Source organism: Bidens hawaiensis, unplaced genomic scaffold (genome assembly GCF_021521415.1).
Source record: "Bidens hawaiensis isolate Kalapana, Puna unplaced genomic scaffold, B.hawaiensis_p1.1 tig00013442_1, whole genome shotgun sequence".
Taxonomy (NCBI): Eukaryota; Viridiplantae; Streptophyta; class Magnoliopsida; order Asterales; family Asteraceae; genus Bidens; species Bidens hawaiensis.
This window is the reverse complement of record NW_027492142.1, coordinates 70,254-88,456: the sequence shown is the minus strand read 5'-3', so window position 1 is coordinate 88,456 and position 18,203 is coordinate 70,254. Positions and strand designations below refer to the sequence as shown.

The window sequence follows — 18,203 nt, the reverse complement described above, 5'->3', positions numbered from 1 at the left end:
CCTTATACTCGTTGATGATACTTTGTTTTCTAAAACACTCACTTTCCAGCTTGCCTACCTTTGTTTTCAGTTCAATGATAAGTTCATTTAAATCAACTGTGTGAGCAGAGTGTACCTGAGATGATGATCCTTTTTCTTTCTCAATTATGGCCATGAATGCCACATTTGCTTTCTTGATATCATCTGCAATGTCCTCTTCATGATTGCTCCAATCAAAATTTCCTTCATGCTGGGTAGTCACTGCCACATTTCCTTGATTTCTGATCTGATTTTGATTTGCTGGAACAGTGTTGTTTGGAACATTTTGAGCTGCTTGAAGGTTTTGATTGTTGTTCATATGAAAACCTTGAGTCTGTTGCATACTTTGTTGTTGATTATTCATTTGAGGATGAAAGTTGGGGGAGTAATTGTTTTTGGGATTGAAGTTGTTGTTGTTAAAGTTGTTCATTTGACTGCTGTTGTTGTTGTTGAATCTTGGCTGATTTTGTTGGTAATGTTGCTGACCTCTTGGTTGATTTTGTTGATATTGATGCTGACCTCCTGGTTGTTGATTCTGGAATTGATTCATTTGAAAATTTCTTGGTTGATTGCATTCTCTTGCAAAATGACCAGGTTGCTGACAATTGTTGCATATTGCTTTTGACTTATCGAATCCAATCCTGTCATTAGGACCAGAAACCAAAGACCTACCAGTTCTGTTATACAGCCTTTTACTTCTCAAACCCAACATGGCAGCTTGCCACTTCAAATCCATGTCTTCCAAGTCATCTGCATCAATTTGTTCTAAATCATCTTGTACCACACTTGTGTGAATTATATTCTTTGCAACAAATGCATTATATGACTCAATAAACATAGACAACAAAGCTTGTGTTTCATTGCTTTGACCATGTCCTGTGCCAGTATTAGGACCATTTCCACTTGGCTTGGAGGCAGAATCAGTATCATCAATCAGTTGCACGTTGAACCTCTGCTGATTTCCTTGATTACTTGTGCTACCTCCAATGAAAGATTTTAGAGAAACAACATTATGTTCAGCTGGTTCTTCAATAATGGGAATTTGCTGTTGGTTCTTGGTAGACAGATTTCCTATAGGTGCAATCAATGCATTTGAAATATTGAAGCAGGGTCTATCTTCCTTAATCATCTCATTCTCTATCATTTCAAGTTCTGCAGCCTGAAGAAAGCATACCACATCATCCAATTTCAATTCATTGAAATTTTGCTTCTGAAGGATGAATTTGCAAGCAGTATACCATTCTTTTGGCATTGAGTTGAGTAACTTTGTATTCAAATCAAAGTCAATCATTACATAATCAGTTGTCCTCAACTCATTCACAATACTTAGAAAACATTCTAGTATTGATTTCAACCTTTCTCCATCCCTATACTTGAACCTTTCCAACTGTTGCTTCAATCTTTGCTTCTTTATGTTCTTTAGTTCAGTATTCCCTTCATACATTTTAAGGATAGCATCATACATTTGTTTGGAAGTTGTGTGATGAGCCACCTTGGTCAGAATCTCCCAAGACAAACCTAGCTTAATCATAGCTAAGGCTTTGTCATCCACCTTTCTCATTTTTTCTCTTACAGCAGCAGTTGCAGTTGCATTTGCACCTTCTTCAACAGTAGTTTGTGGACCATTCTTGATGGAGTTCCACATATCAATATCATTGTAGCATACGGCTGCTTCAAAGAGTACTTTCCATTTGATAAAGTTTTCCTGTCCATACAACCTTGGTATCTTGTTAGTAGACACCTCTTGTTCCTCATATCCAGACATTTTGAGAAATTAAAAATCAGTTTCCTTAAAAAAAATTTCAAAATAATCAGATCTGAAAACACAATGCTCAGATCTGATGTGTCTGATGTGATTAGAACAAGATTTAAATATAAAGATTAGAACTTTAATTGAAATAAGGAAGAGAAAACACCGGTAGATTGTAGATCTGGAAGAAAAATGAAAAACAGGGCTGCTGACGTCACAAATCAATCGAACAGTGGTCTGCTTACGTCATTCATTCTTCTTCAAATCTTCAATCAGCAACAATCTTTCTAAAATAGCAGTAACACAACTCTGATACCACTTGTCTGTCCCTTCGATTTCACTTGGATCTTAATTAATCATGTCATAACTCACACAGATTGATGTGTCGACAAGAGAGTTAATGACGGGTTGCTATATTTAGAAAGATATCCGTTTGTTAAAGGCGGAATCAATAACAAACATACGGTTGCAATGAATAATCAAAGGTAGAAAGCACACTTAAGATTCACTCAAAAGATTTCCATTTATATAATATCAATCATACAAAAGGATAATCGATTTAGGGTTTTCTAGGAATCCTAAGACAGCCGTCACACAATATTCTTTCAATTAATGTGTCTGTTTTATCCGTATTGTCCTCTGCTTGGCGGCGTGCCCTAAATATTCTATTTATAGGCCTGCCAACCTAGGACAGCTGTCATTCCTTCTAGAAACCCTAAATACAGTCATACATATTCAAATTACATATTCAAAATAAACTAAGTGTAAAACAAGTCTTCCGGGTAGGCTTTGCATCAATCTTGTCTTTCCGAGTATGCTCGGCCATCCTTCATAACTTGGTAACATAAAAGTGTGCTCGGGTACAGTTTCCGGGTAGACTTTACTTAAAGAGTATTTTACTAAGTAAAATACTCACCGAGTAGACTTCAGTCTTCTAGAATTTGCCAGACTTTGCCCGACAACTCCTTACGAGCAACCTTGTTCTTCGATGGTCCATTTCAACTCTTTGCCATAAAATAACTTATTAGCAAAGTGTACTCGGGAGTAATGTTCCTTGATTGAGTTGAACCTTGCCCGATGTTACTTAGAGATACATTCCATTTATACATCAAGCTTTCTCGGACCATAATTATTAAAGAATACCTTGCCCGGTCTTTCAATCATTTGGCTTCATGGACTTGGTCAACCAAACCTTACTCGGATGAGTAATATACTTGGTTCTGAAGAACAGACTTGCTTGATAAAGTGAACCTTGCCCGGATTTACATAATCTAGTGAACCCTACTCGGAACCACACTAATTTGCAAACCCTGCTCGGATAACCACTTAAGAAGACTATATGAAGTAAACCTTGCCCGGTAGGCAAAATATCGTACTCGGCTAGGTAAAAGCTTGCTCGGATATCTAAGGTGTGCTCGGATTCATTACTTAGCGAATTTAGAGGAGGTTGAGAAGATTCCAATCTTCCATGTACTTCATTTAGGTCAAATCTTTGACTCAACAATCTCCCCTTAGGTCAATTTCTTGACCCAACACTTCTCAAGTATTCAGTTTGCACTACATTTGTGTTCACACTTTTACAAATTGGTTCCGTAGGAACCAATTTGGTTTTTAAATTAACATTTCGGAACCAATTTAGTTTTTAAATTAACATTTCTTTCATTAACATGATTCACCTTGCGTGGATTTACATTAGAAAACATGATGTGAGTCTCATCATCACAAGACACGGGTCTTTTTAGAATTTCTTTAACCAACGGAACTGGATTGGTTTGTTCCTTGATAAACGGATGAATATTCTGTGATTTCTTCATTCCACGGTTTCTTACAAGGTGACCACGTTCGCCACATAAGAAGCATGTTCTCATATCAACAAACGCACGTTGTGGTTTAATAGAAACTGGTGCCACAGAATGTTTATGAGAAACACCAAAGACATGCACTTTCTTCTAGTAATCAAACGTAACAAATTTCTTTTTCATATAAAAATCAAGGTTTGAACAATTAGAAAAACTCTGTAACGTGTCAGAACCAGTTGAGTTAACAAATTTAACTTTCTTAACAGATTTTAATATTTGTTTGGGTTTAACCAATGGATATGTTGTGTTTGATACTTTAGATTTAGCAAATGCATGCTCAAGATCTTGTGTCTTTGAATATTGTTAAAGACACTCTCAACCTACTCAGGCTTGATCAAATTAAGTAGAATGTCTTTTTCAGTGAACACTTTGCAAAGACCTTTTAAGTTAAACACTTGACCAGTGTTTTCATTAGAAGGAGCTGGATTGATGAAGCGCATCAAGTCAACATCAGATTTTTTTTTTCAGATTTCTCAGCTTTAACCTTAGATGGCTTAGTCTCCTTTGTTTTAGATGTACTTGAACCGTAGACGGATTTCTCAAATTCATGAGGTTCACACAAAATGTGAATCGAACGTGGAATATTCGACTCCTTGTGTACAATTTCTGGTTCAACTACATCCTCAATAATGACTTTCTCAACAAAGACTTTGTTACTTTGAATATGTGGTTCTTGAGTTGAAGATTTAAAAGGAAAATTCTCTTTGTCACTTTGTTTTGATTTCTCCATAGAATGACTGGATTTTGAGAATAGTCATCATGAAATGGTAGAGGAATCTCAACAAATACAAAACCGTTTTTAGAACCCTTTTGTTTACCAGATACTTCAATGATTTCATTCAACAAAAAGGATGAATTTCTAAACTTGTCTAGTTTGCTTTTCAACTCTAGAACCTTATTTTCAAGCTCATTTATTTTAGTTCTTTGTTTGAGAATTTCTTGAAATTGTCTTTCATTAATGGTCATTTTCACTGAAAGTTTTGCTTTTAGATCATGATTACTTACAGACAATTCCTCAATTTTATCCTTAGATTTCTTTTGTGACTCTAATGATTTTCTATATGTATCATTGATCGAAGCAAGTTCTTTCATTAGTGAATCATATTGAGCATTAATTAAATCAATTTTTGACATAAATGTTTCACAATTAGAACAAGAGAAATTTTATGATAATTTAACAGAAACATATGAAGAACAGACCTCGTCGATTTTTTCCATGCAAGCAAAATAATCCAAATACTCCAAAAACAATAACATTAAAACACAATTAGTCTTATTATTAATTTTATCTTAAGGTATCTCTAAATGTTTCTTCACCTTAGCTTCAAACCAAATGATAACCTATAAACACGTACAAAATAATATAATTTGTCAAAACGAGGTTGAGTGAGAAAGTCACCAGTTTTGATATAGTTATAATATATATAAACAAGAGAAAAACTGATATTGTGAGTATACATCAATCAAACCATGAGCAAATAAAGGGTGTCAGTTGGCCATGCCTCACGAACACGGGATATGGCTATTATGACAGTCGTATGATCATACTATGTGACTATATTAGACCTCTCCGAATGCGATAAAGTAAAACAACTAAACAAATAAAAGTTAGTCATTCAATTGATAAACACACAATATTCACAGTTTGCTAGTGCATATATAATATAATACGTAAATATTATTAGGTACGCATATGTCCCCAAAACGTTTAAAATTTGTAAAATAGGGGAGTGATTGCTCACCTTAACAATAAAGCGAGTAAACTAAGAGATAGAATAAACAAGCAAAGTTTACTTGACGAGTGTTATGATCCAAACAGACCTGAGACTTATACAACATATAATAGAGTCAAAACCGAGAACATAGCCGCTAGAATCAATCCAAACAGGTGTATAGAACTCTAATTATGAGATTTTCAATAAATAAGCAAGATGGTACTAACCAGAATCTAAACTGCGAGTCGAGAGTAGGGTTTTGGTCAGTTTACTCTAAATCTAAAAAAACATAAAAGTCTTCTGGTACGAAATCTAGTTCCGACCAGAAGTGATAGAAATCGATTAGTCAACTTTATTGACTAATTTGCCCTTGAACGAGTCGGAGTCCATTTGACCCGATAAATCCCCTCAATCTAACAAACTGATTGAGATTTATTTATTATTAAATAAAAGTGAACAAAGTTACAGAAGACAACGTACCCAAATGTGGATTAGAACTAGGAGAAATATGTTGTCAAAGATGTCTTGAAGTTTGAAAGTCAATTTAGTAAGTATGAACTTGATCAATTTCTAAAATAAGATGATGAAAAAGGAGAGGAATTTCATGGTTTTGTTTGAGACGGCTGAGACAAAAGGTTTTAGGGTTTATGATTGTGTTTCGGTTAAAAATGCAGAGATTAAAACTAATTGTTTTAGAAATTACTAGATTAAGGTAACCGAATAATGTAATTAAGACGAAATCGGTTCATAAAACACAGAAGCTGATTCTTATAGAAGGGAAAATGAATGTAGTCATATACCATGGCTAAAGGTGTTTTCTTGGAGCTTAAAACACGAGATTTGAACAAAAAATAAATGATTTTGCATTAAAACCTGTAGTTGCAAAAATTCTAACCTGCATGTGCCCTGTTCGTGCCCCGCGACCAGGTGAGGCCATCCTCCCCGTGCAGCGTGACGTGGGTGGTGGTCTGCACTTTCAGTTTTGGTCCCTAATGTCCCTAGAATGTCTGTTTTGATATTTTTAAAAGATTTTAAGCAATAAATGACAAGTTTAAATAATATGAATGGTATGAAACGAATATACACATTCGACTACTTATAAATGCATACTTTTATTAATAAACCAAGATCTGAATTACATTCACGAACGGATAAACAAATACGAAAGATCGGAAATGTTACACATAATTAAGCCATCATTTGCAATTAATCCCGAGGGAGGGTAAATCTTAAAGATTATTAATTTCATTATTTGTAAATTTTTAATTTTTTTATATATTTAATAACAGAACTGATTGTATACCGGTTACATGAGTTAATCTGAAGAATAGATGATATCATCCTGCTGTCTTGGTGATAGTTAGAGTTAATTCGAAGGGCAACTCACTTTAGAAAAAATAATGAGGGATAGTTGACGTAATTCAAATGGCAACTCACTTTAGAAAAAAAAAACGAGGAATCAAAGTAAACAACAGGTTGCAAATGAGCAATAGCTTTGTGTATGCAGTTGGTGACATGGTGTCATTTTCGGTTGAGGCATTTGGTGAGATCTGACAACTTGAGAACGTCGATGCTGCCATAAAACCAGCTTGTCACGCTATCGCTACAATAATGGAACCAAATATAACACCCGAGTACGATTCATTTGATCATAACAAATTTATGTGTTTCTTAATGGAAATCCAAGTTCAAACCTCACATACAACACTGTGGGGAAGACATGAGTGGCTCAATGAAGAAAGACTGAGATTTTTGTGATCTCTAATTCGATTCTAAGAGCGTCCAGGTTTTACCACTAGTGTGGCTTTGGGTTTTTTCCTGAAACTGGAGATAACTTGGAGGCGTTTAAGGAATTCGTATGGCTGAGTTGAGCTAGCTGACGGTGGTCTTTTGCCATTAGAACACCTCATACGAAGTACATATGCATTTTATGTTGTTAGCCGTTAACAAAAAAATTGTATGTGAACATGTGGCGGTGACTTAACTAAATACGTTAGCATAATAATGTGGCAATGATAATATTGATATCCAAAGTAGTGGGCCCAGCAATATCGTAGCCCAAACACATATAATCCAATCCCACAAAAAGAAGATAGAACAACATGTGCAAGGCACGTGACACCACTCACCCATCCATACATTCCTATTATTCTTCCAATTAATAATATCTTGTTTTCCTTGTGGTTGTTTGACACCAACAAAACACATATACTCCGGCGGTTAATAATAATAATAATAATAATATGGCTCGTCTCCTTACACTTCCGGCGTCTCCGATGGCCTCTTCTTCCGTCCATCGGAGCTTTTTAAGTTTGCCGCAATCGAGAGGGTTTAAGAATATTCAGTCGGCGACTTTGAAGAGTAAATTAATGCTTCGTGGTGCACGTGTTGTATGCCAGGCTCAGGAAGTTGCACAAGGTTATTTTTCCTCTTATATTCATTTCATTAAGTCATTATTATGTTGCTCGTGAAAATCAGTTTGTGTTTGAATCTCAAGTAACAAACATTCTAGATTTACACGAGGCTGGGTTGAATTATATACTTTTTTTAAGACTAGGAAGGATATCAAACGATTGAACTCAGACTAACTATGATATTGGATTTTAGATTTTCACTATTCAATTTCTAGTTTGTAATTGTGTCTTTTTATTTGCCATTGTGTTTTTTTGTTTATTTTCATCATTGTCTCTTTTTTCCCACATTGTGTTATATTAACCTTCCGAGATTTAGGAGACTATGTAGGATAACTTAGCTCTAGTTTTTTTTTTTTTTTTTAAAAGCGATGTTTGATGTACATACATCACGTATGTGAGGCGTTTGTCATTAAAAAAAATACAATATTATAAATTGTTAGCTATTAAATACTACTAAAAGTAAATATAAAAAGAACTAACTTAAAAAAGAAGCTATAGGTACAAGTAACTTATGCATGAAATCACCTTAACTAGAACATGTGCTCATCAGATCGCATCTCGTATTATGCGATTTAGACGCATCATACTCGCATTATGAATCTGCACCACATGGTGCGCCTTATGAGCTTCTGATGAGCACGTTTCAATACTAAGATGAGGCACAAAGTATTACTCTGATGTAATTCACAATTCGCTCTTTACTAAGTGTTGAATTTTCTTGAAGCTAACTCGTGATTTGCTGTTTTGCAGTTCTTCCTGTCACTGATGCAGATTGGCAATCACTTGTTCTTCAATCTGAACTCCCTGTTTTGGTTGACTTCTGGGCCCCATGGTGCGGGCCCTGTCGCATGATCGACCCGATCATTGATGAACTTGCAAAGGAGTACAAGGGGAAACTCACTTGTTACAAGGTAAACACCGATGAAAGTCCTTCAATTGCAAGCAGATATGGGGTTAGAAGCATTCCCACTGTAATCATATTCAAGGATGGCGAGAAGAAAGATGCGGTTATTGGAGCGGTTCCAAAATCAACACTTTGTACCTCCATTGACAAGTTCTTGTAGAGGTATTTTGTATGAATGTTCTAGATTTGTTTGTATAGCTGGATTCTGATGTGTATTTGGTGAACTACTATTTAATGTTACTCTTCAAAATGGTATAAATCTACTTGATGGCAAAAGTTGTTTTGTATTATGTTTATAACTTGAGGGAATATTTGAACCCTTTGGTGGTAGTTTGGTTTTAAAATGCAGCGGGCGCCTAGGTCCCGTAGCTGAGGCGTGAGGCGCAAGAAGGTTGTGGCTGATACTATTTAGTAGACGATGGTAATGGTTTTTTGCTAGTAGTGGAGAGGGGCTGAAAGAAAGAGGGATGAGTGCAAACAAGTGGGACTTTGTCGAGGAACTTGACCTGGAATATGAAAAGGTTAATTGAATAGAGATAGATATGAGGAACAGATGTGAGAGGCTTTTAGAACATATTTCAGGATAAATATGCGTTTTAACTGTTATGGATGTGGATTGAAAACCAGATGTTAATGCCTGGGTCGCTTGCTATAATTATGGCTTTTTGAGGAAAAAAAATTATTGATTTTGCATAAATTTGACCCAGAGTGATAACTTGGTGAACTACATGATCAGTTATGTCTATATCAAGCGCTTCTTAAAACATAAGTTTATATCTGAGGTGATCAAATCCACTTTGACAAACTAAAAACGTAGTAGGATCAGTAAGACTAAAAATTCATACTTACGTGTCTCAACATGACCAAATGGATGTCTCTACTTGATCTAGAGCAATTAGAGTTAAATCAATTAAGCAAAATTAATATTTCCTCAAATCATGTTTAAAGAGTAATGTCACGACAATGTTACGTTTTAAAAGGTGATATATGTAATTACGACTCAAGTCAGTCAATCAATCAATCATATCAGTGGAATCCCAACAATAACAAAACTATAAGTAGCGTCTGGGAATGGTGGGATGTAGACATATCGTACCTCTATCCAATGGGTTAGAGAGGTAACTTCCAAGAGAGACCCTCAGCTATAAAAAACATATGTATTAGGGAATATAAGGGGAAATGAAAGTTCAACAGTAATATAATTAATAATAACACATCTATACTATATAATAAACAAAACTTTCTTATTGCCAATGTTATCACCATATTAATTCTTACAAAATTTTCCCTCCCCGGTCTCATATTAAATACATTTATCTTTATTATTAATAATTTTGTAATTTAAATTTTCTTTCCTCACTCTCATATTAAATACATTTTTTTTTGTTTAATCATTCAAACTCTTAAAAGACAAATTAACTATTGAAGTATTCTCGATGTTTATGTTAATTCAAATGACTGATTTGTTAACCGGTTAAAGTAGTAAACATGGTTCAAGTCAAAACAATTTATTATTAGAATGAGTTTCGATCCACGGGTTGGTTTAAAAAAGTAGCCATTTACAACATTTTTTTAATTTGCTATTTAATCAACCCATCATTTATGTTAAGTTCATCATCTTAAAAATCTACAAAAATATTAACACTATACTACATGTTTTGGTTTTTCATGCGGTAAAGACAACTTCTTACCTTTGGAATACAAATGTTAAACGTTAGCACACTGTTAATCAGACGATGAATTGACTTTGTATATCCTTATATTCTTCATATGGTATCTATCAGATATAAAATGATACATTACAAGAAATTATTAGTTTCTTGACTTTTTAAATGACCTCAAACTATAAGGTTGTTAAGTCATAGGTTAGTTCTAAAAGCTGATGTTGAATTGATGCTGATTAAAATATTAACTAGAAAATTGGTCTATGCAATGAAATTAAGCTACATGTGAAAATACAATATGATAGTCGTGCTATAGAAGCCGAAATCATATCCGTAAATAATATCGGAACTCACAATTTTATTTATTTATTTTTTAAATCCTACACCTTTAGATAAAAGTACTAATTCTAAAGAATGAAATTTTCACTTAATTTTTGTTTGAAATGAAGATTAACAAAAGCGAAGGCCAATCATTGTAGATTGTTGGTTTGTTTTTTAGACAATTTGTTTTAACTCATGACTAGTTATTTGTTGCATTATCTAGAGTTAAAATCAAAAACAATGTGAAACTACTAAGTTTTGAAAAAACAAGTAAATTTACAAATAAAACTACACATATTGTGTATCAAGAAATATTTAGAGATTTATAAATTTTCTATTTCCATATTGTATAGTGTGTAATTTATTATATCTTTATATATGTTCAACATATTTTTTTGTATGTCACATTATGTTATTGTTTAAATAAATTTATTTATTCTAACCCGTGTGCTACACGGGTAGCTAACCTAGTAATATATATATATATATATATATATATATATATATATATATATATATATATATATATATATGAAAAAGAAATAACATAATGGTGTGTGACCAGAAATAAGGTAAAGAGAAGCCCCTAAGGTATTCCTTTCTCCCTAAAAATCCTTAACTTTAATTCTACGTATCCAAGAATTCATATCCTCAACCATGTCCTCGGAGAGGTTTAGTTCTAGCAAATCATGCCTAATCCTCTCATCCCAAGTCAATTTAGGTTGGCCTCTACCTCTCATCCTCTCTATAGTAATTTTTCTACGGATCTAACAGGATTCGTCGTCTGTCTTCTCTTCACATGTCCAAACCATCTCAATCTCCACTCTCTTACCTTGTCGGATATGTTAGTTATCCTTAATCTCTCCCGTACACACCGTTTCTTATTTGATCTAACCTTGTGTGCCCACACATCCATCGTAGCATTCTCATCTCTGCTACCTCCATCTAACGAACTTGTGCCTTCTTGATGGCCTAACAATCTGTTCCATATAACATTGCAGGTCTAACTGCGGCCCTATAAAATTTTCCCTTTAGTTTAGTTGGGAATCTCTTGTCGCACAACATACATGTGGCTGCTCTCTATCTACACCATCCTACATGAACTCGATGGGCCACATCATTGTCTAATTCCCCATCGCTCTGAATAAATGATCCTAGATACTTGAACTTCGTTACCTGCGGAACCACTTGCACTTCAATGGTGATCTGGACGTCCTCATTGTCATTTACCCCACCAAAATCACAGTGGAGGTACTCAATCTTAAAGCGACTAATTCTTAAACCTTTTGTCTCTAAGGTTTTTCGCCACTCCTCTAGCCTCATGTTTAAATCTTGTTTTCTCTCAGCAACTGACACAATATCTTCAACGGACATCATGCACCACGGGAGTGTCTCCTGAATTGACTTTGACAACTCATCCAAGACTACTGCAAAAAGAAACGGACTCAACGCTGACCCCTGGTGAAGGCCTATCTCCACGGGGAAGGAATCAGTATCCCCCACGGGCGCACAGACACTTGTTGCCCTCCTGGTATACATATCCCTAATTATCTCTATATATTTCCTCAGGACCCCTCTACCCTCCAGGCACTCCCAAAGAACTTGGCGTGGCACACTGTCGTACGCCTTTTCTAGGTCATTAAACACCATATAAAGGTCATGAATCTTCTCCATATATTTTTCCATCAATCTTATTATAATGTGTATTGCCTCTGTGAAGGAACGCCCCGACATGCCGTAACCTGAGTTTCCCATCTAAGTCTAACCTCAATCACTCTTTCTCATAGCTTCATAGTATGTCTTAGTAGTTTTATTCCTCGGTAGTTACCACAACATTGGGCGTCTCCTTTGTTCTTATAGATAGGGACTACGACGCTGCTCCTCCACTGGTCTAGCATTTTACCAGATTTGAGGATAATATTGAACACAGTAGTTAGCCACATGATTCCTTCTTCTCGTATACATTTCTACACCTCGATGGGTATGTTGTCTGCGCCAACCACCATAGCCCTTCCCATCCTTCTAAGTGCAGTCTGCACCTCTTCTTGTGTGATGCGTTGGTAGTAGCAGCTATTCGATTGTTGTCGGTGAAAGGTTGTGTCGTCGTATACTTTTCGGTAAGCTCTCCCATTGTTAAAAAGGTTGTGGAAGTAGGTTTTCCATCTTAGCTTGATGTCCTGCTCCTTAACCAGTACATGCCCATCTGTATCTTTTATAAACTTCTCAGGACCTAGATCTCGACTTCTACGCTCCCTGGCTTTGGCAATCTTAAACATAGCATGTTCCCCCTCTTTTGTTTCTTAACGTTCATACATCCGTTTATAGGCCGTGTTCTTTGCTTTCAACACTGCCTTCTTCGCCTCTCTCTTGGCCGGTTTTTAAGTCTCCCTTAATTCCACTCGCTCCTCCTCATAAGCTCCCTAAAACTTCCTTGTTTGTCTCTTATCTTGTGTTGTACGACCTCATTCCACCACCTAGACTCCTTATGGCTACTTGCCTTTCCTGTTGTGACCGCGAGGGTCTCCTTTGCTACTTGAATGATCTTTGTCGCCATAGCTTCCCATATCTGAGTTGAGTCCCCATTTAGCCTATCTAGTGTCTGCATCATGATTTTATCCTTTAATAGTGGAAGATATTCGTCCTTCAAATTTCCCCATCGAATTCTAGGTGAACAGCCGTCTTATTTCTAAAGCCTATATCTGCCACCAGCAGTCGATGTTGAGCCACAACCGTCTCCCCAGGTATGACTTTGTAGTCCTTCCACCAACATCGGTCTCCTTGCCTCATCAAAAGGTAGTCAATTTGTATGTTGTGTCCGCCACTACTTAAAGTGATCAATTGTGAATTTGTTTTCTTAAAGTACGAATTTATAATACCTATCACCAAAGCCGAAACCCCCATGTACGACTTGAAACCCATCATTAACCTTCCCAATGTGTCCATTAAAATCACCTCCTACAAATCCTCTCACCCCTAGGTATGCCCCCTGCCACTGCGTCAAGAAATCCCAAAATTCTCTCTTTTCCTGATTCCCTAATGTTACATGAGGCGCGTGTGACAACTGCCCAGATCCGACCCGACCCAGGTACCCGTTTTCGAATCCGATTCTTTTTATGGTTTAAAATTTGACTATTAATCTTTGTAAATTTAACATTAAATAAATTATATATAATTATATATATTTTTATATTACTTACTAATAATAATTTCCTTCCCGCCGTCCCGCCTCTTTCTCTTTCTTGTCGCCGTCCCGCCTCTTTCTCTTTCTTGTCGCCGTCCCGCCTCTTTCTCTTTCTTGTCGCCGTCCCGCCTCTTTCTCTTTCTTGTCGCCGTCCCGCCCCTCTGCTTAACCCTTACGCCTTGAACCCCTTTTCCTCTTAACTCTTTGCTTGTCCTTTGGTTCTTCCCGCCTAAGGATGTCTGCGCAGCTCCACGCGCCAGACTCCTTACAAGGAAGCCTGCGTGAAGACCGGTTGTTCCTGCGATACGCGAGGCGAACTGTTCTCGCAGCGCGCTAAGAATTGTAGTTCTTCTCGCAGCGCGCTAAGAACGGTAGTTCTTCCCGCGACGCGCTAAGAATTGTAGTTCTTCTCGCAGCGCGCTAAGAAAGGTAGTTCTTCCCGCGACGCGCTAAGGATTTGTAGTTCTTCCCGCGGCGCGCTAAGAATGGTAGTTCTTCCCGCGGCGCGCTAAGGCTTGTTCTGTCTGCCTTCGCCCTCACGCGTGCGCTCGAATCTTCTCGCGCTAGACCTTAAGTCTTCTCTTCTGTTTAGGTCAGCATGTATCTTTTGATATCTCATCTTTTGTTTGAGCTCTTTAGGTCAGTTCCGACATCTGTCCGAAAGCCACTTTCGGCGCAGCATGCGCACCAATCCTATTGGTTGACAGAAAAAGTGACTGACATAATCTTTTGAAATCTTCTTTTGCATGTCTTGAGCAGTGTTTTCTCTGACACCTCCCTTGCTTTAATCTGTAACCTGTCAGCCCTTTTTCCTGTTCCCCTGCAGCTGCCGGCGTATCTTTGATATCTTTTGCTTTTGGATTCTTGTGCTTTTTAATATCTTTTGCTTGATTTGATAAGATCTTTTCCTCTTTTCTAGGGATTGTGTTCCCTAGGGTTTGCCTATAAATTAAACTATTTTCTTAACACTACACACACTACACTTAAACTCTCCCCAAATCCTTCTCCCTTTGCTCTCTGCCCTAATTCCTCAGCCGCCTCCACTCTCTTGCCTCCGTCTTCTCTTCTGTTATGCCCAGATCTCGGTAAATATATATATTTTGTTTAAGTAACTTACCTATATTCAAGACATAAAACCAATCGTTAAACCAATAACCTCTTATTTATAGGTTAACTTGTGCTTGTTTAAAAGTTGATTCTTGCATTATCTTTCCACACACCTTTTTCAGGTGAGTAATCTCGTACCTAATCCCTTTTTATTTTCAATGTTTTGGGATGTTCATGTGTTCGTACAAACTTGAGTCTTAAACTTGTTTATAAACTTTTGACGCGCAAAACCCCATGTGTTATGGACGTAGACTTGGCTGTTTATTTGTATGTGTGGATCATTAACCGTCTTGTCGGCCTATTCCGCAGTTTTCATGGAATCATTAGATGAACACGGGAGAACTATCGTTTATGATTTCTCTTTTGTTTACACTTGCACAGTTTTCTTGTTTTTGTGCTCAATTGGGAGCACGGATTGAACTATGAGCTATGATCTAAGGCTTGATCACAATCTGATTACACCCTTGTTGAACACCAGTTATACACATGATGCGCGCAGTGTTTTTATTATCTATTTATATCTATTAAACTTGATTCCTCACCGACACGCAAGTGTTGACGTTTTATTTTAACACATGTTCAGGTTTGCTGTAGCTGTTTCTGGAAGCTTGAGGACACATAGGATGTTTTCTTTTCTTTTGGACCTAGTTTAAAATGTAACAAGACAAGTTATGTTATTTGAATATTTTGAGTTATGATATAATTAATTTTATGTTACTTTATGTCATGTTCTGCGCGTGCGCAATGAAATGTATTTATTAAATATTGACACCCAAATAGTGTCGCGAGTAATGAAACAATACGTGTCGCCCCGATGTATAATCCGCCATCGGTCGGGGTGTTACAGATTGGTATCAGAGCTCCGTGACTTTAGGATAGGTGGTTAGACGTAACGACCTAGAATACCTAAGAGTCCCTTCTCGCGCATGAGAAATATCTCATGTTTGCGCGCTAATTGTTATTTACTCGATATTTATAAAATATGCTTGCGCTTACGCAGCTCTTGATTTCATGTTTTATTCGCGATCTTTCGATTTTTATTAAATTTCAATTTATTTCTTTACTTGTATATTCGTTTGTTGAGGGGATTGAAAATCCGAGAAGTCATGCTGGTACATGAATAGTTGATTTTCAATTACCATTAACTTTATGTTTCAAATTGAAGATTTGAAAAGTCATGGTGATACATGAATTTTCAATCTCCAATATTCATTTACTCGATATTTTTAAATTGAGAATTCGGAAAGTCATGGTGATGCATGAATTGTCGATTTCCAATTCGAATTCATTACCTGTATTAAGTTTGCATTTAAATTTTACTTCAAAATTTAACAGCATTTAACTTCACGAAACAAGCTTTACGACGGTATACTATGCGCTAAAACGATTTCCTATACCAAGATATTAACGAAAACTAAAACTTTTATAGAATGCCTCCGCTATCAGCTCGTTATCAGAGGAGAGAAGCCTCGCGCAGACGTAGGCAGCAACGTTCCCAGGAAATGGCCACCGCAATAGCCCAAGCCTTAAACCGAAATAATCCCAACCCCTCCGGATACAATATTAAATCCTTTAATGCGGGTAACCCTCCGAAATTCACAGGACTTGAAGGAGCCACCGTAATGCTCCAGTGGCTCGAGAAAATTGAAAACACCTTCCTCCATACCCAATGCCCTCCAGACCGACGAACCTTATACGCCTCAAGTATCCTAGAATCAAGGGCGCTTACTTGGTGGAACGGAGTAGCTCACGCGCGTGGCGCAGAGGCTGCTTCTAGCATGCTCTGGGAGGAATTCAAGGAAATCTTGACGCGAGAGTTCTGCCCTCCCAACGAAGTAAAGCGCCTGGAGGAAGAGTTTTGGAACCTGAAACAGTACAGTGGCGAAGCGCGCGAGTACGCGACGCGCTTCCATGAATTAAGCTTGCTTGTCCCACACCTAGTTACCCCTTCCCGCCGAGCCATCGAGAAGTTCCTTGGGGGTCTCCCCATGGAAATCCAAGATTCTGTATGGGCCAGGAACCTACTAACCCTCTCTGACGCCATCGAGTTGGCCGCTGTGCTCAGCGACAACCATGTCAGGGCAGGAACCCTGTTCCTGCGGGGAGCTGAGAAGACCAAACCCACCAAGACTGCCCCAGAACCAATAGAAACCAAACCAGAACCCTCAAACCGTAACAACCTTAAGCGTAGGCGCAAAACCAATCATCAAGCCTACGCGCTTACCAACCCGCCCATTGTCCAGCAACCCACCTACCAACCTCCAGTTTACGCGCCTAACCCACTGTCGACCTACCCAACACCTCCTGTAGTCCACAACTATGCCATAACCAATCCAGCACTCCCTGCCCCGCCAACTAAGAAACCTTACACAGGAAACCAACCCTTTTGCCCAACCTGTAGACTTCACCATCCAACTCAAGTTCCGTGCCGACAATGTAACCGATGTGGCCGTACTGGTCACACTGCTGAGAACTGTAGAGTCCTTCCCGCCAACCCACTCGCGCAAACACCACCAACTTACCCGCTAAACCCACAACCAACATACCCTAATCCACGACCCAGGTCGTGCTATAACTGCGGCGACCCCATTCATTTCCGGAACGCGTGCCCGAGACTACAAGTTCAGATTACACAAGCTAATCCGGTTAACCAAATTTCAAACCAAGTGACGCGCGGCCGAGCTTTTAATATAACCGCGCACCAAGCGCAAGCGAATAATGACGTGGTTAATGGTACATTTTTACTTAACGGACAATATGCATCCATACTTTTTGATACTAGCGCCGATAGAAGTTTTATTTCTCGCGCATTTGAACAAAAACTCGCGCGACCGCGAGTAAATTTAAACGAAAACTTTTCAGTTGAATTAGCTAATGGTGAAACTATTTTAATAAACTCCGTAATCAAAGATTGCACGCTTAACCTTAACGAACATGATTTTCTAATCGACCTCATTCCTATGCCGCTTGGAAGCTTTGATGTTATTATCGGTATGGACTGGCTCTCGCAAAATCGCGCCGAAGTAATATGCGCCAAGAAGATGATTCGCATTCCTCGAGAAAATGGTGATCTGCATATCTACGGCGAGAAACCATCTAACGGTCTTAAACTTATGTCATGCACTGAAGCCCGAAGACTTTTGCGGAAGAAATGTGTTGCATTCTTAGCCCATGTGGTCAAACCCGATGAAGGAAAGAAGAAACTCTCTGAAATCCCCATCATGCGTGACTTTCCTGAAGTCTTTCCCGATGATCTTTCTTGTTTACCTC

The 18,203-nt window shown here is 37.7% G+C and overlaps 1 protein-coding gene across 1 annotated transcript; it reads left to right on the top strand.

Annotated features, from left to right (window-relative positions):
• Positions 1–7,693: 7,693 nt before the first annotated feature.
• LOC143544165 (thioredoxin M1, chloroplastic-like) lies at positions 7,694–8,936 on the top strand. The gene is made up of 2 exons (XM_077036319.1): positions 7,694–7,760; positions 8,507–8,936. Exons 1-2 carry the CDS (start codon positions 7,712–7,714, stop codon positions 8,818–8,820), a joined length of 363 nt encoding a protein of 120 aa, XP_076892434.1. The 5' UTR covers positions 7,694–7,711; the 3' UTR covers positions 8,821–8,936.
• The last annotated feature ends 9,267 nt before the right edge of the window (positions 8,937–18,203 follow it).

Coding starts and splice junctions, on each gene's coding strand:
- LOC143544165 (XM_077036319.1), top strand. CDS start 7,712: ATGCTTCGTGGTGCACGTGTTGTATGCCAGGCTCAGGAAGTTGCACAA. Junction 7,761..8,506: donor GGCTCAGGAAGTTGCACAAG/GTTATTTTTCCT, acceptor GCTGTTTTGCAG/TTCTTCCTGTCACTGATGCA.